Raw genomic sequence first — 24,071 nt, forward strand, 5'->3', positions numbered from 1 at the left:
AAAAGAGTTGACAGGTTCCAAGACGTACAAAGATTAAGGGAAGAGATATGTAATAGTAATATTTGAGACCCTGACTTTCCTAGACAATATTCAAAGTACAACACTAATCCCTGAACTATTTTTAACCATAATAACAAAATAATACTAGCATCGGGCAAGTATAAAGCATGCCTGATAGGCCGAGAACTATGCTATCTCATCTCCTATTCTATATCAAATTGTGGGAACCACAGCTGAGGAATGTACCTTTTTTTCTATAATCACTTGAATTTCACATGCTATGGAAAATATGTAATGTAATTTAAATATATAACATACTCTAAAGAAAAGCAAAATTGAACAGATTAAAGCAGCAAAGTTCCTCTAGGATTATTCAGTCACTTCATTAGCCAAAAAGCTTGTAATCTATAGATACTATGTACTGTTAGGAGAGAAAGCTTTCCATAAATCTCTTAATTACAAGGCCCTGAATTGATGAGGGGTAACAATGTATCCAGACTACCCTATGTCACCAGCTCTAAGTCACACATGAGAAAATTCTGACAAATAAGACTGGAGCTGAAGGTTTCTGGGAAATCCCCTTCTCTGCTTCTTCCTTTCTTCCTCCTGCCTGGAATGCAGACATAAAGCTAGGACTATACAGCCCTGTTGTAGCCATGAGATAATAAGCATGAGGACAAACCATATGCTAAGGATGGGGAAGTACAAGAAAAGAAGTCTGAGACATGGCTGTTACTTTGTTGCTGCTGTACCCCAGACCTTTTAAGGGAGAATAATAAATCCCTCTGTGGTTAAGTAACTTTAGATTACACACAGTCGTTATTTATACACTCTGCATCCCTTATAGAATAAAGCCTAGGCTATTTAACATTGCATAAGACTCTTCTCACCATCAGCTCCATTTCACTATCCAACCTCATTTCATTCTATTCTCTGTCCCATACTTTCCACTCCAATAATTCTAAATCTTGTCAGAAGAGCACACCCCAGTGAGCTGTTTTTACCTTTCTGCCTATTAATTCCCTTGACTCTCCCTTATCACTCGATTTCTTTACCAAATTAATTCTTTGTCAGCATTCCAAATTTCCTGGCTCTGCTGGCTGAGGAAGATGCCCTGACTTCCTCTCCCATCACTCATGCAAGAGTCTGTACAATTAGTGTGCTATATTACAGCTATTTATGTATATATTTGTCTTCCCAACCTCACTACCGGCATCTCAAAAAGAAAAAAGTATCTTAGTTCTTTTGACATTCCTAGATCTTAGCACAGTACCCGGTCAACTGGGGATGCTCAGTGAATGTTTATAGAATGAATTAGATTTACATAAAACATAACTTCTTAATTAGTAAAAGTGATTATATAATACAGACTGTCAAATGACCCTTTTAACATCAAAAACTTCTTTTGACTCATAAATTTGTCCTAAAAATGCCCAGGCTGTAGTGCAGTGGTGGAATCATAACCTTGAATTCCTGGCCTCAATCACCCCACCTCAGCTTTCCATGTAGCTAGGACTACAAGTCCAAGCTACCACACTTGCCTAATTTTTTTTTTCAGTAGAGAAAGGATCTCACTATGTTGCCCAGGTTGGCCTTGAACTCCTGGGCTCCTTTACCCTCGATGATCTGGCCTCCCTAAGGGTTGGGATTACAGGCATGAGCCACCACATCCAGCCTCCTTTCTGATTGTAAGCAGAAAAGCTGCAAAGAGCTGTAACTCCTAAAGACATTTGACAAAGCCATCCTCACCTTCCTTAAAGGATTAATCTCACTTCCAATGGGAAGTCAGAAATGAAAACTAAGCCTGGCGTGGTGGCTCATGCCTATAATCCCTGCATTTTGGGAGGCCGAGGCAGGCGGATCACCTGAGGTCAGGAGTTGGAGACCAGCCTCACCAACATGGAGAAACCCCAACTCTATCAAAAATACAAAATTAGGCAGGTGGGGTGGCATATGCTTGTAATTCCAGCTACTCAAGAGGCTGAGGCAGGAGAATTGCTTGAACCCGGGAGGCAGAGGTTGCGGTAAGCCGAGATCGCACCACTGCCCTCCAGCCTGGGCAACAAGAGCAAAATTTCATCTCAAAAAAAGAAAAAACAAAAGAAATGAAAACTAAACATGATCAAAGAATAAATTTTGTTATATGTTATTAGCAAAACTTATCAAAACAAGGGTAAACAAAGAAAAAAAATCTCTTCATACCTGTCACATTGCTGCATTATGGAAATTTCTTTGATTATTTCCTGAAGATCTGATTCAACAGGTACTTGTTTAATTGCGACAACTTGGCCAGATTCCTTGTGTATTGCTTTAAATACACTTCCATAAGACCTAAAAGAAAACAAAACATTATTTTTTTCCTATCAAATATCATAACTGTAAGATTACAAGTCTACTATGAGTTTTCTGTGGATAGTCCTTTCTAGTTTAAAACACTATTTAAATGATTTTTAAAAATCAAAGTAAACAAGTAACAGTTTTAAAAGTTAACGAATTATATCTTAGCTTTATTGCTTCAACTACAGACTTAAAAATCATCAAGTTAATATATAATGAGTGCCTATTTTTCCTATGAATGAAACAAATAGACTAATGTTTTGTCAACTCAAACAAATGCAGCATTAGGAAGATATAAACGGAAATTAAAAGAATGAAATGTACATTAAAAATAGCCAAAGCCTCAAATTAGGAGAAAAGGCTGATCTCAAGCAAAATGACTCCCAGAATATCAAAAAAATCATACCTCTGTTCAGAGTACTTAGTTAAAACCTCCAGCTGGGGACCACATTAACATCAAAGTTAGAGAAGCAGGCAATCTGCAGCCATCTGCTTGTACCTGATTTACAGATCCAAGGTCTCTTTAAAAAAAATGTTCTTTTCACTACCTTTTCTTCAAGGGAAAAACTACACACAGGTCAATAAAATGAGGAACAGGGTCTGATAGTCACTTGCCCAAAACCTGTCTCCTGAAACTTAGCCACCTGAATATTCATGTGTTTTTAAAAGCAAAAACAAAGAAGGAAGAAGCCATTTGTATCTTAGTATGAACTTTGAAACGATCTTAAACACTACTATGTACTGAGTTCTTACTATAAACCAGGTCCTATGGTAGTTGCATTATGAAATTTAACCTTCACAATCATAAGGAAAAACACTATTGTCATTAAAAGATGAGAAATAGACCAGAAGGGCCAGAATTCAAACACATCCTGACCTGAAAAATCATGTTTTTCTCACCATATTTTTCTACAGAAGAGAAAGAAGAGCAAGCCAATGGAAGACATGGAATGTTTCCTAATATTAAGAATCTATGCAGAATCCCTTTCAAATTTATAGTCTTTTTAAATAAGTGAAAAAGAGACAAGTGATAAAGCAGCTACTTCAATAAACTATATTTTAACCTCTCCTCTGTTTCTTTGGGCTCTCTGGAGTAACTTAATTTGGTTTGGTACCCAAAGTCAAATTGGGCTGGGTGGTGGGGAGTGTATGTGTGTGTATCTCCCCTTAAAAGCCATATGTGTGCATGTGCATTTCCTTCAAAAGCTAACATAGAATTCAGTGCTAGATCATCTCATGTCAAGTAGGCAACACCATCACTCCTTTCTAAGGACTCCTCAGCACTACGAAAGAGAAGCTGCAATCCCCATTTCCCAGAATCTGCTTCCCTCAATGGTTCCTCATAAAAATCTGCCAGTGAGAAGAACATGCAGGTGTGAATACAAAAAGGAGAAACTGGTTTTCTCCAGATATAATTGTAGCAGACGCAAATACAAAGTGACAGATACAAAGTGCACAGAGGCTTCCTGCTGCTCCGACAGCCACCACTGTTACAGACTGACGTACTTGGTGGGAGTTTCTCAAGACTGCAGGATTCCAGCAGATTTCCAGAGAGCCTTTGAGAAACACCCACTTCAGTGCTTCAGGCTGAGATCTTCAATGCTGACTTCAACCTTCAACCTTTAGCAACAGTTTTCATGAGCTTTGCATCCCTGGCCCCTCCACAATTCATTTGAGCTCCTAACTTTATTACTAAACTCTTTATATTAGATAGAGTATATAGAGTAGCTTCTCTTTTCCTGACTATATCCTGATAGCAATACAGTTTTTGGTAGAAGTGGTTCCAAGGGAAAGAATCTTAAAGATGGGAATCTTGAATTCGTTCTTTCTTAGATGTTGATATGGTCTGGCTCTGTGTCCCCATCCAAATCTCACCTTGTAGCTACCATAATTCCCATGTGTTGTGGTAAGGACTCAGTAAAAATGACTGAGTCTCATGCTGTTCTCATGATAGTGAATGGGTCTCACAAGATCTGATGGTTGTAAAAATGGGAGTTTGTCAGCACAAGCTCTCTCTTTGCCTGCTGCCATCCTGCTCTTCTTTGGCTTCTGCCATGATTATGAGGCCGCCCTAGCCATGTGGAACTGTAAGTCGATTAAACCTCTTTCTTTTGTAAATTGCCCAGTCTCAGGTATGTATTTATCAGCAGCATGAAAACAGACTAATACAGATGTGCAGACAGTAATGACTTTAATACAAGTAACAAATAGAATACTGTCGGTCTATGGCATTCAGTGGCAAAAAAGTTATTTAAATTACCACCTTTAGTTGCCTGGAGACTAAGCAAAGCTTTGAAAGACCAAGAGGCAGTATCAATACAATGCTTGGTGAAAATAAGGTACAAGGACTATAGAATGGGCTGCTGCCTCTGCACTTGAAAAGTTACACAACAAACATAACAAGCTAAATGTTTAAATGCCCTGCTCAAGACTGACAGAATCAGAAAACTTCTGAATTTCTTAATTCTTTACAGAAACAGAGTTGAGATTTCTGTAAAACAAACTCTAGCTAGAGTCTTACTGGAAGGTGAATTACAATGCAAGTTGAATTCACATCACCACCAGGTCTATTATGTTAAAGTTAAGGCATGTAACAGTAAAGACAGGTACCTAGAGAACTGGTATTAGGACATTTATACAGACTCTCAATAATCTGAGTACCTTGAACCCCCAAATCCCATCAAGCCTCCCTTGCTATCAAAAGCAACTCTGCCCTCCTGTCTGGGAAAATTAACCTTACAATGCCTGAAGACTCTATCTACCTCCTGAGGCAGTCACTTTTCAGGAGAATGGACTGGTCCTCCAAACCACTCCACCACCACTTCTCATTGCTTCCAGACCCAAAGTTATACTCAACTCCCATAGACACCAGGGAGACAAGTATAAAATTTAACCCCAGCAGCTACTATTCACACTAAAAAAGTTGTAAGATTTTGCCAATTTTTATCAGAACCCTAAAGAATATGTGAGAACAAATTCTAAGATTTCCAGAGAGAAAGAATTTATTGATATGGATGCAAAACCAGAAATTCCAGACTCAATGTGTTAGCTCAAACAGTTGGGGGTGTCCCTAACAGTTGCTCAGCCGTTAACTGAAACCTGGACTCAAAAGTGGCCCACAGTAAGTGAAATGCTAAGTGAGCCTCAGTATACACTGAAGGAAGGAGATCAAAGGCTCAAGGAAATAGGATACTAGAAAGGATATATATTATTTGTGCCATGCTTACACACTCCCTATGTTTATGAAAAGGGTCCAGAGAGTATCAGCACTGATGAAAGCTCTGTTAGTGCAGGAGAAAGACGACAAATTTGCCAACAATGAAACTGGCTCCTTGAGTTTAATAGATAATGGGATCCCAAGATAAGATAAGTGGCAACACCTATTCACACTCAGGTGAGTTCCACCTTGTCTCACAAGGTGGGAACAGTTACCATAATGAGTAACAAAGAAAGGCTGAATTATAGTTTTATTTTATTATACATGTAGGTCTTGATATTAAAGTTACACTATCTCCATCTTAAAAAAAAAAAAAAAAAAAAACCTGTAAGTATCATTTAAACACTGTATAAAACATACTTGGCACCCTTCTGGAGGGAGGAGGTAAAATATACACAACATAAAATTTACTATTTTTAACATTTTAAAGCATACAATTCAGTGGCATTTAGTGCATTAACAATGCTGTGTAACAATTATCTGTATTTAGTTCCAAAACATATAGAACCTACTTTCTGTCTCTATAGATTTATCCATTCTAGATACTTCATATAAATGAAATCATACAATATGTGACCTTTTGTATCTGGCTTCCTTCACTTAGCATAATATTTTGTAGGTCCAACTACACTGCAACATGTAACAATACTTCACTCCTTTTTATAGCTAAAAGGTCACTGTACAGATATATCACATTTTGTTTATTCATCTGGGATAGTAGATGGACATTTGGGTTGTTTCCACATTTTGGCTATTGTATATAATATGCTATGAGTTGGTACCTTTATAATTAACAGATATTTAATCATTTCTCTATCACTGGCAAATCTTCCTTTTTATTCCAAATCTTCTATATTTTTGCTCTATTTTCTTTAGTCAACATTTTCTTTAAGAGGTTTAACTATTTTATTGATCTGTTCAAAAGTACATATATATATAATTTCTTTTTTTTTTTTCTTTGAGACGGAGTGTTGCTCTGTCACCTAGGCTGGAGTGCAATGGCACGACCTCAGCTCACTGAACCTCCACCTCCTGGATTCAAGCAATTCTCCTGTCTCAGCCTTCTGAGTAGCTGGAACCACAGGCACATACCACCAAGCCCAGCTAATTTTGTATTTTTAGCAGAGACCAGGTTTCACCATATTGATCAGGCTGGTTTCAAACTCCTGACCTCAGGTGGTCCACCCATCCCAGCCTCCCAAAGTGCTGGGATTATAGGCAAAAGCCGCTGTACCAGCCCATATTTATCATTTCTAATTTTTTCTATCTCATTAATTTCAGTTTTTTCTTTAATTCAATCTTCAGTTTCTTTTGGTAGGTTTTATAATTTTTCTAAGTTATTTAAATAAGCACTAAGTTCATTTTTTGCATATCTTCTTTAGTAACGAAAGAATTTAAAACTTTTAATTAGTTCTGCTGTATTCCATAGATATTGGCACAATGTGTTCTCCTTTTTCCTGTTTTGTAGATAATTTATAATATATTCTTCAATCATCGGGTTACCTTAGATTATGTTTCCTAATTTCCAGTTGGTGTGGATTTTGTCATATTATAGATATTTATTTCTAATTTAGTGAGTATAACAATGATACAGTTTGCATATTTGTCCTCTCCAAACCTCATGTTGAAACGTAATCCCCAATGTTGGAGGTGGAACCTGTTAGGAGATGTCTGAGTCACAGGGGTAGTTCCCTCATGGCTTTGTGCTGTCCTTGATAGTCAGTTCTCACAAGATGTAACTGTTTAAAACTGTGTGGCAGGCCAGGTGCAGTGGCTCATGCCTGCAATCCCAATACTTTGGGAGGCCAAGGTGGGCAGATCACCTGAGGTGAGGAGATCAAGATCAGCCTGGCCAACATTGTAGAACCTCGTCTCTACTAAAAATATGAAAATTAGTTGGGCGTGGCAGCAGGCACCTGTAATCCCAGCTATTCAAGAGGTTGAGGCAGAAGAATCACTTGAACCCAGAAGGCAGAGAGTGTGGTGAACTGAGACCGCACCATTGCATTCCAGCCTGGGCAACAAGAGCAAAACTCCGTCTCAAAAAATAAAGTAAAATAAAATCATTAAAAATAACAAAAATAAAAGTGTGTGCTACCTCCCCTGCCCTATCTTGCTCTTGCTCTCACCATGTGAGACATCTGCTCCCTCTTTGCCTTCTTCCATGACTATAATCTTCCTGAGCCCTTCCAGAAGCAGATGCTGGCACCATGCTTTTTGCAGTGTCTGCAGAACCATGAGCCAATTAAATTTTTCTTTATAAATTACCAGCCTCAGGTATTTTTTTTAATAACAGCACAAGAACAGCTTAATACAATCAGAAAATGTGACATGTAAAAACCTCTATTTTTTAGAATTTGTAACTTTTAACAATGGTCCCTGAACATCCACCAAAAAAGGTCTGCAAGACCATATATATGCATAGTTATACATACATATAGGTACTTTATATATTTTTACTTTATATATATTTACGTTTCTATAAAATCAAGTTTATTCACCATAATATTGAATCCCTCTATGTCCTTTCTCTTTTCTCTATTATATCTGTCTAATTCTAAAAGAGATACATTGAAATCTCTTTTATTATTAATTATACTTTTATTAGATTCCCCTGACATCACTAATAGGTCATCTGTCATAAATTTAGCTCCTATGTTGTCTGACATGTTTTGTTATAAATTGTCTTTGATATTGCTACCTATCTCTTTATTTAGTTGAAATCTTTTAAACTTTAATGTATTTAATATAAATATTGCTAATATTACTTTCTTTTTGTTTTTATATATACGTTTATCTCTTACATAATATTTTTTGTAAGAAATATCCTTATAGGCCATGCACAGTGGCCCACAGCTACAATTCTAACAATTTGGGAGGCAGAGGAAGGAGGATCACTTGAGGCCAGGAGTTGGAGGCCAGCCTGGGTAACATAGCAAGATCCCATCTCTATTAATAATAAATAGTTTTAAATTTCCATTATTTGTTTTACATGTATCTCCTACAAACAGGATATAGCTAGGTTTTGCATGCTTATTTACTCTAATACTTTGTCTTGTAATGAGAGATTTAACATTTACTGAAAAATACGCTTGAGTCTATTCCTTCCATCATATGTTTAGCTTATTATTTTACCTTTTTATTTTCTCTATTTCCTTTTCCTTGTTCTTGCTGATCTAAGCTACTTCTAATTCTGTTTTGTAACTTTTATTATTTTGGAAATTCTCCTATATTTTGCCATTCTCTTAAATGTTCCCTATCTTTCTCTCCACTCAAACTGAGATATGTTTCTCTACTATTATTTTGAAACCATGTCAACTATTCTCCTGCCTATGCATACTGTTTTCCTCACTATTCTTGTCATATCAAATAGTTACCTTTTCCAAAATAAATGAGCCCCTGGGTCTAAAAGGATGGTCTGTGGTCACTTGCCTAACAAAGTCAAAACTTTAAAGCCTATTAATGAGAATACCATAAGGGATGAACTAACAAACCTCTTGAAAATCATTTCACAGCACATTTCTTGCTTTTCCTTTAGATACATGGCCTATGTATCAAAAAAAAACACTATTACCAGATTTAGCACAAATTAGTCTTTAAAATTGAGTATCACCTGCCAGATTTAATTACTATTAAATATTATTCAATTCATACAAATATACTCTAGTTGAAAGATTAATACCATATTTTTTAAATTGTTCTAAAAATATTTACATGATTTCATATTTTTTATACTTACCCTTCTCCAAGCTTCTCTAATACATCAAAAACTTCTTCAGGCTGCTTAGTCAAACTGTCTTCACTCAGCTTTTTTAGTTTACTGATTTAAAAAAGAAGAAAGAAAATATTTTCTTTAAGACCTATTACAAAATTTTTAATTTTATTTTAATATATTCAGAAGATTCAAACGATATAAAAACATATACAGTAAACATTCTCCTTTCAAGCCCTGTTCCTCATGTGCCAGCAATACCTCCAAAAATAATCACTTTTATTAGTTTCTTGTGAAACCTTTATACAAATATGAACACATATTCTTAATTCCTCTCTTTTGAATAGGAGAAGAATTTTATACACACCCTTCTTTATAAATATTGTTATGTTGTCTGCTGTTTTCACTTGACAAAACTATGTTAGAGATCTTTACATACAAGTTAATCATCCCTAATCTGAAAATCTGAAATCCAAAATGCTCCAAGACCTGAAACTTTTTGAGCACCAACACGATACCCACAATGGAAAATTCCACACCTGACCTCATATAATGAGTCACAGTCAAACTGTAATCATATAACACAATTTAAAGAAAAAAGATCCTCCCCAGCCCCCTTCAGCTCTGACATATCTTTTCCATGCATACACAGATTCTCCGACCCAAACACATCCACAGAAGTAATAAAATGGCACAAGTACAGGCCAGATACACCAACAGCACGTTCCCCACGATGTCCCACACAGAGCCAAGACTGTGCATTACTCGCTGTGGGTTTTTTTGCTTATTCTCTGTTTTGTGACATAAGGACAATGTTGAAAATCTGAGTAAGTGACAGAAAAAGAGGAAGCATTTATGCTTATCTCCAGCACAAAAAAGTCAAGCTGCTGGAGAAACTGGACAGCAGCATAGGGGAAACGTCTTACAAAAGACCATGGTGTTGAAATGACCACCATAAACAACCTGAAGAAACAGGATAAATTGTTGAAGTTCTATGCAGAAGTGTCAGTGAACAGAAGTTAATGAAAAATTTTTTTTAAACTGCAGAAAACCAAAATGAAGACTCAAATGTGTATGGAAAGAGTAAATCTGTCAGCATCATAGAGAAAACATACTACTTAATGGCATGGTGAGTGTGGAACAAGCAAAGGTATATCATGATGAACTGAAAATTGAAGGGAACGTGAATATTCAACAGACTGACTGCAGAAATTTAAGACACAACATTAAATCCTTAAAGATTTGTGGTGATAAAGCAACTGCTGATCATGAAGAAGCAGAGAAATTCATTGATAAGTTTGCCAAGGCCGTCACTGACAAAAATCTGACACCAGAACACATCTATAATGCTGATGAAACATCACAGTTTTGGTGTTAGTGCCCCAGAAAGATGCTGACTATAGCCCCTACAGGATGAGAATGCCATGGACAGAGTAATTGTGCTGGGAGGTGCTAATGCAGAAGGCAAACTACATGTAAAGCTGCTCTGTGGGAAAGACTGGGTTCATTATTATACTAACAAAAAGGCATGGGTCACCACGGACATCTTTTCTGATTGGTTTCACAAACATTTTATACCAGTGGCTTGGGTTTGCTGTAGGGAAGCTGGACTGGATGATGGCTAAAAGATTTTGTTAGTCCTTGACAACTGTTCTGCTCACCCTCTAGCTGAAAAATCTCATTAAAAATAATGTTTATTCCATGTACTTTCCCCCAAATGTGATTTCATTAATTCAACCATGTGACCAGGGTATCCTCAGAACAATAAAGAGTAAATATAAAAACATTTTCTTGAACAGCCTGCTTGCAGCAGTGAACAGAGGTATGAGCATGGAAAGTTTTCCCAAAAGCAGTTTAGCATTTAGAATGCTGTATATGCTATTGTCAATGACTGGACCACAGTATCTAAACACACAGCTGTGCATACCTGGCACAACCTCTGGCTTGCAACTATGTTCAGTAATGATGATGAACAAGGCAGTGACTTTGAAGGATTCTGTATGTCAGATAAAAAAAAAAAAAAAAAAGATGTTTGACTTCCTTACATATACAAAAAAAACCATACCTTCAGAGTCTGTCAGTAAGTTGGAAGAAATGGATGTCAAATAAGTTTTTAACACTGATAATGAGTCTCCAGTTGTTCATTCATTGATCAATGGTAAAACAGCAGAAATGGGCTCGGCACGGTGGCTCACACCTGTATGTCCAGCACTTTTGGGAGGTGGAGGTAGGCAGATCACTTGAGCTCAGGAGTTTGAGACCAGCCTGGGCGAAGAGTGAAACCTTGTCCCCATTAAACACAAAAAAGGCCAGTGGCTCACGCCTGTAATCCTAACACTTTCGGAGGTCAAGGTAGACGGATCACAAGGTCAGGAGTTTGAGACCAGCCTGGCCAAGATGGTGAAACTCTGTCTCTAGTAAAATTACAAAAATTAGCTGAGTGTGGTGGCGGGCACCTATAGTCCCAGCTACTTGGGAGGCTGAGGCAGGAGAATCACTTGAACCCAGGAGGTGGAGGTTGTAGTAAGCTGAAATCATGCCACTACACTCCAGCGTGGGTGGCAAAATTAGACTCTATCTCAAAAAAAGAAAAAAGAAATAGCAGAAATGTTTCCTTTCAATTAAAAATCAACATCACAGGTGAAAACTAAAAGCTTGCCATTGTTTGTTGCTGCTGTTGTTTAAAGCTGATACAGGTATTCTGATAATGCTACTGTGCCGCTTAATTACCCCGAACATATTTTTTTCCACCGTATTGTTATGCCATATTTTTTACAGTTAAGTACTTATGCATGAATAAGTACAAGAAAATGATTGTTAATCAGCAATATGTATTCAGAGACAGAAATGATGGTGATTCCAAACAACCCCACAGACTGTCCACATGGGTGGCTGAGATAGTGACACCTTCTGATGTTTGAATGTACGCAAACTTTGTTTCATACAGAAAATTACTTAAAATACTGTATAAGATTACCTAGAGGCTATGTGTATAAGGCATATACAAAACAAACTTCATGGTTGGCCTTGGGTACCAGACCCAAGATATAAGGTATCTCATTATGTATATGCAAATATTCCAAAAAAAAAAAAAAAAAAAAAAAAAAAAAGGATCAGAAATCTGAAACACTTCTGGTCCCAAGCATTTCAGATAAGGGATTCTCAACCTGTTCAAAGCATCATTATTCTTTTTTACAGCTAAATCCTGTTCAGTTGCAGAAATACAGCATATCTTACTTGCCCAGTCCTTTGCTTATGGACATCCACATTCTCTTTTGACACAATAAACAAGGCTGCAATGAGTAACCTTATATATAAGTCAACTAATACATGTGCTAATATATATGTCGAATAAATTCCCAGAAATGAAACTGACATCAAGAGAATACAGATACATTCATACACACATAAATATAAAAATATACAAATATATAAATATAAAAATATATAAATATACTTATTTGATATACTGACAAGTATATATATAAAACCAAGTAAAAAATAACATAATTTTAATAATGTAGTATAACTAACATAAGATCACTCTTGTAATAACTATATGGTAATTATTAAAATTGTTAGTTACATTATAATATATTTTACCTACTATAATTGTATGTTATATAAATATATATATATACATATACTGATTTCAGCAAGTTGTCCTCCATAGAGTTTGTACCAATTTATTCTCCAACAAGTAATATATTAGAGCCCTTCTTTCCCACAGTTCCACCAATAGGGTATTTAATCAAATTATTTGGATTTTAGCCAATCTGTGATGAAAACTTACTAGCTCAGTTTAGACTTAACTTGTATAACTATGAGTGAAGTTGAGCATCTTTTCATATGATTAAGAAACTAAATCACCTCCTTGTTCTTTGCTCATTTTTCCACTGGGTTTTCGGTCTTTTTCTTATCTGTATACAAAAGAAACTAGCCCTTTTTATAAGATTATAACCATTTTCATTTGTATTTTGACTTCGCTAGTAAGTTTTTAATTTTGCAGTCTATTTGATTGTTCACCATAGAAAAAAAAAAGTCAATATTTTGTTTTTGCAAATGAGTGGATGGTAATGCCATTTACTAAGATAGGAAACACAGGAAAAAGCAGTTTGAAGGGGAACAAGATGGGCTCAATTTTTGTCATCTAAAAGTAGATTTCCGGTAAGCAACTGGATTTACAAAACTCAGAAGAGATCTGAACTACAAATATAATTTTTGGTGTCATCAGCACATAGCTTACAACCTTCAGAAGAGACAAAACCATCAAGAGAATGTCTAAGAAAAAAACAAGAGCCAAACACAAAACCCATACCAAGGAAACACCAATATTTAAGAAATGAGGTCACGAAGCACAAGAAGGTACTATTTGGCTACATCAAAAGATACCAAAAGTTCAAGCAACTTCAAGTTTAAGTATACATTGCAGAACCTCTGCTTTTAGCCACCAGGGGTGACAGGGTGCAGAATTATCTGTCAGCCATAAATAGCTACAAAACTCAACAAAATGTAAGAAACTATTTTCAGACGGTGGCTATCAGGCATTCCAGAACTGGATATACTGAGGTCCCTGAGAGAAGGAGAAGAAACAAGATAGGTCCTGCCATCACCCAGACTTTAGATCTAGAGGCTATGTCAGGCTGTAGCACAAGAAAAGAAGAACTCACAAAGAACCAAGCAATTTTGCTGAGTTGAAGAAACAGAGATTAGAGTTTGGTGAAGAATCAAGGTAAACGGAAATTGCATTACAGAGTACCTAGAGAAGGGAGCTATGCAGAGAAAAGGTTCAGCAATCTGTCAAGAGAGTTCCATGAAATGCCAACCTGTGAATGCTTACAAAACATTCTTGAAAACCCAGCAAAAAGTTTCCTGAGGGGAAAAAAAAATGACAAGGGAGCAATAAAAAGCAAAATTTCCAGAGGTATCACAATGCAGGGAATCTTTCCCACTGCCCAGAATTGAAAGAACACACTAAATATAAAGGTCATTCAGAAAAGAACCCAGAACAGTCTTTAGAAAGGAGACTCTATTACCAAAAGATAAAGGATATTCCAGATTCTCCCTAGAGAAGTTTAAAAACTAGCCTCAAAATCATCAAGCCAAACCACAAGACAACTTACTTAACTGCCTACCAGAATTAGTTCAAAACTTCTTAAACAAAATTCAATACTCACAAATGTAAAATTAACAATGTCAAAAAAAATTCATCAAAAATTATTAGACATATGAGTAATCAGGAACTATAACTCATAAAGAGAAAAATTAGTCAATAAAACAGACCCAGAAACAACAGAGGTGGTGAAATTAATAGCCTATAAAAAACCGCTTATGAATATACTTTCACATACTCACAGATATTAAAGAAAATGGAAGATGGGGGAAAGATAAATGGAAATTTAAGAGATAAAAAATAAAATACTTGCTTTCATTGCTGCAACAGAAGCCTTCAAGGCTCAAGGCTTCAGAAAAGGCTTGCCTCTAGTGTCCTCTGCTATAGCAAAAGAAGGTCTGGCTGGACACCAATGAAACCAATGAAATCAGCCATGCCAACTCCTGTCAACAGATCCAGAAGCTGATCAAAGATGGGCTGATTATCCATAAGCCTGTGACTGTCCATTCCTGGGCTCACTGCCAGAAAAACACCTTGACCTGCCAGAAAGGCAGGTATATGTGCACAGGTAAGCAAAAAGGGTACAGCCAATGCTCAAATGCCAGAGAAAGTAAGCTGGATGAGGAGAATAGGAATTCTGTGCCAGCTGCTCAAAGATACTGTGAATCTAAAAAGACTTATCACCACATGTATCACAGCCTGTACCTGAAGGTGAAAGGGAGTGTGTTCAAAAACAGGCAGATTCTCATGGAACACATCTACCTTTTGAAGGCACACGAGGCCCACAAGATGCTCCTGGCTGACCAGGCAGAAGGCTGCTGCTGGTCTAAGATCAAGAAAGCACGCAATCACCATGAAGGGCACCTCCAGGCCAAGAAGAAAAGAGCATCAAGACTTTGTCCAAGGCGGAAGAGACAAGGAAATAAAGCTCACCTTTTATTGTCTATACATAGTCGTCTTTGTGATTACACAGAACAATCATTAAAATAAAACAAGTCTTTATCTGCTAAAAAATAAAATATCTGAAATAAGATTTTTGTTTAATAAGATTAAAAGCAGATTAGACAGTGTAACACAAAAGAAAATCATTTGAAAAGGAAAAAATGTTATTTAAATAAAGGAAGAAACAAAAAGCCTGAGTTCCATGGGAAAAAGAAAGAAATGGGATGGAAAGTAAAGAAAAGTAAGGAAAGGAAGGAGGGAAATAAGGAAAAACATTTTCCAAATTTTATGTAAACCATAAACCCACACAGATGCATCAAATTGAACAAATTTGAAAAGATAGATAGAGAGAGAGAGAGAAAACGCCAAACGCCAAGATATATTATGATCAAATTGCTGAGCATCTGTGAGAAAGAATAGTAAAAGTAGTCACAGGAAAGACATATAGGCATATCTCAGAGATATTGCAGGTTCAGTTACAGACCACAACAATGAAGCAAATATCACAAAAAAGCAAATAATACAAAAAGTTTGTTCTCCCAAGGCATATAAATGTTTACATTATACTGTCGTCTATTAAGTGCACAACTGCATTATGTCTGAAAAAACAATGAACATTTCTTAATTTAAAAATAATGTTTAAGGTGAAGGATATCCACTATGCCCTGATGATTATTATGCATTATATGCCTGTATCAAAATATCTCATGCACCCAATATATACACCTACTATATACCCATAAAAATTAAAAATAAAGATTTTAAACACTTTATTGCTAAAAATGCTAATGATCATCTGAGCCTACAATGAGTCAAAATCTTTTTGCTGATGCAGAGTCTTGCCTCTATGTTAATAGCTGCTGCCTGATCAGGGTGGTGGTAGCAAAAGATTGGAGTAGCTGTGGAAATTTCTTAAAATAATAATGAAGTTTGCCACATCAATTAATTCTTTCTTCCCAAAAGATTTCTCTATAGCATGGGGTGCTGTTTGATGTATCTTACCCACAGCAGAACTTTTAAAATTGGAGCCAGTCCTCTCAAACTCTGTCACTACTTTCTCAATTAAGATAATGGAATATCCTAAATCCTTTTTTATTTTCAAGATGGCAGATTAGAGGCTTTTAGTGGGCCTCATTCAGTTGGAAATAACAAGATAGTGCACACAAAGGACAACCCTGAGAGCTTTAATTCAAGACGGAAAACACAGGAATCCACTAGAATCATTACAGACACCCCAGATCCAAGGAAGACACACAAACACAAACAGCCACTATGATGGCATCCAGTTGATAAAAGTGAGGAAAGCCCACGTATACAGTCAGAAAGCCTCCCTCTGTGACTCACTTTTCCACTGGGGATCTGGGCAACCTGGGTCAATAAACAGCATTTTGTTTCTTCCAAGCCCTGGATCTAACTTGAGGACAGGCTGGCTTGGAGATGCTGTGAGGGACAGACACTGGAAAAGCTACAGGCATTTTCCCAGACCCAGGAAAGAGAGCAGGGTGCCATTTTAAATGTGGGTGCATACAAGTCAATCATTCTTTGGAAACCCAGCAGCACGGCCACATGGGTATCTGGCTCTGGAGTAGGACAGGGGTTTCCATAGCCAGACTGTAGTTAGTGCCTCCACAGAAGGTGCTGGGATTGTGCTCTCCTCCACTGCAGGTCTAGGAGGAGAGGAGAGCTGCTACAGCTGTAGTTTCTCCTGGACAAGCAGACTTGGAGCCAGAACAAGCTTGGCAACCTGGAACTGGTCTGCGTATGTCATGGCTGGTTGCCACAGCCTGTTCCCCTGAGAATATAGTGCAGCAGGGCCCTCTCTGCTCTACTCCCTGGCAAAAATCCAGGCATTTGGAGCACCTGTTTGCCTGAAGAAGCAGGCTTAACCACCTAACCCTTCACGGATATACATCATGGCACAGAAGAAGCCTCTCTGCTCCACATGCAGGCAGACCTAGAGGTATTCAGAGCACCCCCTCACCTGCATCTGTAGTCTGAGCTGCCTTACCCTTCCTGTGCATATGTTGTGGTACATTGGGGCCCTCTCCACTCCACATGGAGACAGATATCCAGGTATCTAATGCACCTGCTCACATGGACTAGCAGATTGAATTGCCCACTTTTCCTATGCAGAGATTCTATGCAAGGGGGCCATGTCTGCTCCATGCCCAGGCAAATCTCCAGGCATTCAGAGCATCAGCAGCCTGACCTGCCCCACCCTTCCTGTGCAGAGATCCTAGTGTAGGGAGACCCTCTCTGCTTCACACTCAGATCTCCAGACATTCAGGTCATCCCCTCACCTGGATCAGCAGCCTGAACTGCTCTATCCATCTGTACATAGATTGTGGTACAGTAGGGCCCTTCCACTCCATTGACCAAGAAGATCTCCTGATATTCAAAGTACCTATTTGCCCAAATTGGCATCTTGGGCCATGCCACTCTTCCTATGAAGAGATCCAGCTACAGGGAGACCCTCCCTGCTTCATGCCCAGGGAGATCTCCATGCATTCAGAGTACCTGCTTGCCTAGTTCAGCAGCCTACATTGCCCCAACCCTCCTCTGCAGACAGTGGTGGGGTACAAGGGGGACCCTCTCTGCTTCATGCCCAGGCAGATGTCCAGTCATCAAAAGCATCTACTCTTCTGGATTAGGAGTTTAAGTTGCTTCCCATCCCTGTGCAGAGAACTTAGAGCCAAGGAGGTCTCCCAGCTCCATACCCAGGCACATCTCTGGGTGCTTGGTGACTACCCACTGTATTCTCCCTATGCACTGATACTTGTGCTTGCCACTGGAGGACCTGGAGGTGAACCTGCCCAGTCCAGCCCTGCACATCTTGCCCTCTGCCCCCTCAGACCACTGTACACTCCACAAATCAGCCCACTGCCTGAGGGAACAGAAAGCTGCTCCCAGTAAACAAGGATCAAATATATACCCAGTCACATTGGCAACATCTGGCTTTTACCCATAAGTGCCTTCTACTGGCTTATAGGCCAAACTACATAGCCCAATGTAAAACCTGCCAACTGAAGTGCATAGGACTATAAAAACAAAGCCAAAAGACTCTACACAGCATTCTTTACATTCGCGCCCCCTAAGGAGAAGGGGAAAAGAGAAGGAAAAAACACAACATTATAAGGAAAGACAGAAAAAATCCTACCGTTATGAAAATAATCACACAAATTAGCAGTGCCAGTGTCTCCAAATGGGAAGATATCAGTGCAAGAATTCTGGTACCATGAAAAATCTGAATGTAGTGCCACCACAAAAGGATCATACTAGCTCTGGGTTGGTTTGGTTCCCAACCAAAAAGGAAACTCGGAAATGACAGATAAAGAATTCAACGAATGGGTTGCAAGGAAGCTCAAAGAGATCCAAGACAAGATTGGAAATCAATACTAAGAAACTTCAAAGGAAATCCAGGAAATAAAAGAAGAGGTAAACATCTTTAAAAGAAATCAATCAGAGCTTCTGGAATTAAGAAAGGGTCACTTAAGGAATTTCAAAATATAACTTAAAGCTTTATCAACAGACTGGACCAAGCAAAAGAAAGAATTTCAGGCCAGGCATGGTGACTCATGCCTATAATCCTAACGCTTTAGGAGGCTAAGGCAGGAAGACTATTTGAGCCAAGGGTCTTGAGACCATCCTGAGAAACATACAGAGACTGTGTCTTTAGAAAGAAATCTAAAAATTAGCTGGGCATGGTGGCTTGCACCTGTAGTTCTAGCTACTTGGGAGGTTGGAGTGAAAGAATCGATCACATGAGCCTGGAAGTTCAAGGCTGCAATGGGCCATGATCACATTACCGCAAAACAGACGAACAAAAGGAAAAAAGGAAGAAAGAGATGAAGGCTGATCTTTTGAACTAACCGAATCACACAAAAATTGAAGAAAAGAACTTTTAAAATTAAAGTTTTTAACAAATACAGGATTATGTAAAGTGACCAAACCTATAAATTATTAGCAATCTAAGACCTGAAACTAAAAAATTCTGGAAGATAACATTAGAAAAACCCTTATAGACATTGGCTTAGGCAAGGATTTCATGACAAAGAGCCCAAAAGCAAATGCAGTAAAAACAAAGATAAATAGCTGGGACTTAATTAAAGAGCTTTTGTAAGACAAAAGGAATAGTTAGCAGAGTAAATAGAAAACCCACAGTGTGGGAGAAAATCTTCACAGTCTATACATCTGACAAAGAACTAATATTCAGAATCTACAAACAACACAAACAAATTAGCAAGAAACAAAAACAATCCCATCAAAAAAAGGCCTAAGGACATGAATAGACAATTCTCAAAACAATATATACAAATGGTCAACAAACATGAAAAAATGCCCAACATCACTAATGATCAAGAAATGCAAATCAAATCCTAAACGTAATACCACCTTACTTTATGGCCATAAACAAAAAATAACAAATGTTGGCATGGATGAGGAGGGAACACTTCTGCACTGCTGATGGGAACATAACTAGTACAACCACTGCAGAAAACAGTGTGGAGATTCCTTAAAAGAATTAAAAGTAGAGCTACCATTTGATCCAGCAATCCCACTCCTAGGTATCTACTCAGAAGAAAAACAAGTCATTACATGAAAAAGATACTTGCACACACATGTTTACAGTAGCACACTTCGCAATTGCAAAAAATGTGGAACCAACCCAAATGCCCATCAATCAACAACTGGATAAAGAAACTGTATATGTGCTTATTATATATATGTATGTATGTATACATATACACATGATGAAATATTAAGCCATAAAAAGGAATTAATTAATGGCATTTGCAGCAACCTGGAGGAGACTGGAGACTATTATTGTATGTGAAATAACTCAGAAAGAGAAAAACAAACATGTTCTCACTGATATGTGGGAGCTAAGCTATGAGGATGTAAAGGCATAAGAATGCCACAATGGATTTTGGGGACTCAGAGGGAAAGGGTGGGAAGGGCGTAAGGGATAAAAGACCACAAATTGGGTACCGTGTATACTGCTTGGGTAATGGGTGCACCAAAATCTCACAAATCACCACTGAAGAACTTATTTATGTAACCAAACACCACCTGTTTCCCAATAAACTATGGAAATAAAAAAATTTTTTAAAATAAAAATAAGACCCTGCAGGAGGCTGAGGCAAGCCAACTGCTTGAGTCCAGGAGTTCGAGATCAGCCTGCGCAACATGGATATACCCCAGGTCTACTAAAAATACAAAAAATTACCCAGGTGTGGTGGCACAAGCCTGTAGTCCCAGCTACTCAGGAAGCTGAGGTGGGAGAATCACCTGAAACCGGGAGGTCAGAGCCAAAATTGCACCACTGCACTCCAGTTTGGGCAATCGGAGTGAGACCTTGTATCAAAACAAACAAACAAATACTTCTAGACCTAGAAAAAGATTTAAATAACTATACATAATAGTGGGAGACTTCAACAGCCCATTGACAGCATTAGCCTAATCATTGAGGCAGAAAACTAACAAAAAAATTCTGGACTTAAATTTGACACATGATGAATTGGACCTAATAGACATCTGCAGATCACTCCATTCATCAACCACAGAACATATACTCTTCTCGTCTACACATGGAAGATACTACAAGATCAACCATATGCTCAGCCACAAAACATATCTCAATGAATTCAAAAAAATCAAAATCATACCAACCATACTCTCAGACCACAGTGGAATAAAAATAAAAATCAATACCATGAAGATCTCTCAAAACCACACAATTACACGGAAATTAAACTTACTCATGAATGACTTTTGGGTAAACAATGACATTTAGGAAGAAATCAAAAAATTCTTTGAAATAAATGAAAACAGAGTAACAAAATCTCTGGGAAGCAGCAAATAAATATAAAGAGGCAAGTTTACAGCACTAAACACCTACCTTAAAAAATCAGAAAGATCTCAAATCAATCCATCACTACATCTAGAGGAACTAGAAACAAAGAACAAACTAACCACAAAGATAGCAGAAGAAAAGAAATAAAAACAAAGAAGGACTAAATCAAATTAAGACCAAAAAAATCCATACAAAGAATCAATGCAAAAAAGTTGGTTTTCTAGGAGGAAAAACAAGACTGATAGACTGCAACCCAGATTAACAAAAGAAAAAAGAGAGAAAAGATCCAAATAAGCACAATCAGAAATGACAAAGGTGACAAGCAACCAACATCACAGAAATACAAAAGTTCCTTAGGGACGATTATGAACACTCCTATTTACACAAACTAGAAAACCTAGAGTAAATGGATAAATTCCTAGAAACCTACAATCTCCCAAGATTGAATCAAGAAGAAATATAGAAACCCTGAGCAGACATCAATGCTGAATTCTGAAATTGAATCAAATAATAAAAAACCTGTCAACCAAAAAAATCCCTGGACCACATAGATTTACAGCCGAATTCTATCAGATGTACAAAGAAAGGCTGGTATCAATCCTTCTGAAACTCTTCCAGAAATCGAGGAGGAACTCCCTGCAATTCATTCAAAGGATGCATCACCCTGATACCAAACCAAAACCTGGCAAAGACACAAAGAAAAAAGAAAACTATACAACCAATATCCCTGATGAACATGGACACAAAAATCCTCAATAAAATACTAGTAAACCAAATCCAGCAGCACATCAAAAACTTAATTCACCATGGTCAAGTAAGTTTCACTCCTGGGATGCGAGGTTGGATGCAAAAAATGTGGAACCAACCCAAATGCCCATCAATCAACAACTGGATAAAGAAACTCTATATGTGTTTATTATATATATGTATAAAATAAAAATTATATGATCATCTGAATAGACGTGAAAAAAGCCTTCAATAAAATCCAACATCCCTTCATGATAAAAACTCTGAACAAAGTACACATCAAAGGAACATACCTCAAAACAGTAAGAGCCATCTATGACAATCGCATAGTCAACGTCATACTAAAAGGGCAAAAAATGGAAGCATTCCCCTTGAGAGCTGGAATAAGAAAAGGATGCCCACTCTCAGCACTCCTATTCAACACAGTACTGAAAGTCCTACCCAGAACAATAAGGCAACAGAAAGAAATAAAAAGCATCCAAATAGAAAAAGGAGAAAGCAAACAATATCTCTTCAGGGACAATATACTTCTATATCTAGAAAACCTTAAAGATGCCACCAAAGGCTTCTGGAACTGACATACTATTTCAGTAAAGTTTCAGGATACAAAATCAACAGACAAAAATCAGTAGCATTTCTATACACCAATAATGTTCCAGCTGAAAGTCAAGTCAAAAACATAATTCCATTTACAATGCCCACAAAAAAATAAAATAAAATACCTAGGAATACATTTAAGCAAGGAGGTGAAGGATCTCTACAAGCAGAAGTAACAGGCACTGCTGAAGAAATCAGAGATGACCCAAACATATAGAAAAACATTTCACATTAGGCCGGGCGCGGTGGCTCAAGCCTGTAATCCCAGCACTGTGGGAGGCCGAGGCGGGTGGATCACGAGGTCAAGAGATCGAGACCATCCTGGTCAACATGGTGAAACCCCGTCTCTACTAAAAATACAAAAAATCAGCTGGTCATGGTGGCGTGTGCCTGTAATCCCAGCTACTCAGGAGGCTGAGGCAGGAGAATTGCCTGAACCCAGGAGGCGGAGGTTGCGGTGAGCCGAGATCACGCCATTGCACTCCAGCCTGGGTAACAAGAGCGAAACTCCGTCTAAAAAAAAAAAAAGAAAAACATTTCACATTAATGAAGTGGAAAAATCAACATCACTAAAATGGCCGTACTGCCCAAAGCAATCTACAGATTCAACACTATTCCTACCAACATCATTTTTGACAAAACTAGAAAAAACTATTCTAAAATTTAAATGGAAACAAAAAAGGGCCTGAATAGCCAAGGCAATCCTAAGTCAAAGGAACAAGGTCAGAGACAGCACATTACCTAACTTCGAACTATACTATAAGGCCACTGTAACCAAAAAATCATGGTACTGGTACCAAAACAGACACATAGACCAATGGAACTGAATAGAGAATCCAGAAATAAAGCTGCACACCTACAGCCATCTGATCTTCAACAAAATTGACAAAAGCAATAGGGAAAGAACTCCTTAATTCAATAAATGGTGCTGGGATAGCTGGCTAGCCATATGCAAAAGAAAGAAACTGGACCCCTACCTTTCAAAATTAACTCAAGATGGATTAAAGATTTAAACAGAAGATCTCAAACTGTAGGAATCCCAGAAGAAAACACAGGAAACACCATTCTGGATGTCGGCCTTGGGAAAGAATTTATTACTAACTCCTTAAAAGCAACTGCAACCAAAAAACTGACAAGTGGGACCTAATTAACCTAAAGAGCTGCTTTTGCACAGCAAAAGAAACTATCAACAGAGTAAACAGACAACCTACACAATAGGAGAAAATATTTACAAATTACACAGCTGACAAAGGTCTAATATCTAGAATCTATAAGAAACTTAATTCAAAAAGTAAAAACCAAATAACCCCATTTAAAAAACAGGCAAAAGGTATGAACAAACTTTTATCAAAAGAAGACATACAAGTGGCCAAACATATGAAAAATGCTCAACATCACTAATCATCAGAGAAATGCAAATCAAAACCACAATAATATACCATTTGTACCAGTCAGAATTACAATTATCAAAAAGTCAGGCCAGGCATGGTGGCTCACACCTGTAACCCCAGCACTTTGGGAAGCCAAGACAGGTAATTCACTTGAGCCCAGA

The 24,071-nt window shown here is 37.7% G+C and overlaps 1 protein-coding gene and 1 pseudogene across 2 annotated transcripts in view; one reads left to right on the forward strand and one right to left on the reverse strand.

Moving 5' to 3' along the window:
- Window positions 1-24,071, reverse strand: part of STK3 (serine/threonine kinase 3) — a 346,273-nt gene that overhangs the window by 292,416 nt on the left and 29,786 nt on the right. For both annotated transcript variants that reach the window (XM_017505001.2, XM_017505002.2), the window contains exons 2-3: window positions 9,294-9,374; window positions 2,203-2,331 (exon numbers count right to left, since the gene is read on the reverse strand). In XM_017505001.2, the coding sequence (XP_017360490.1) occupies window positions 2,203-2,331; window positions 9,294-9,374 (210 nt within the window). The remainder of the gene's footprint in view (window positions 1-2,202; window positions 2,332-9,293; window positions 9,375-24,071) is intronic.
- On the forward strand, window positions 12,785-15,457 carry LOC108286893 (annotated as a pseudogene).

This window comes from Cebus imitator, unplaced genomic scaffold (assembly GCF_001604975.1).
Source record: "Cebus imitator isolate Cc_AM_T3 unplaced genomic scaffold, Cebus_imitator-1.0 Scaffold331, whole genome shotgun sequence".
NCBI classification, from domain to species: domain Eukaryota; kingdom Metazoa; phylum Chordata; class Mammalia; order Primates; family Cebidae; genus Cebus; species Cebus imitator.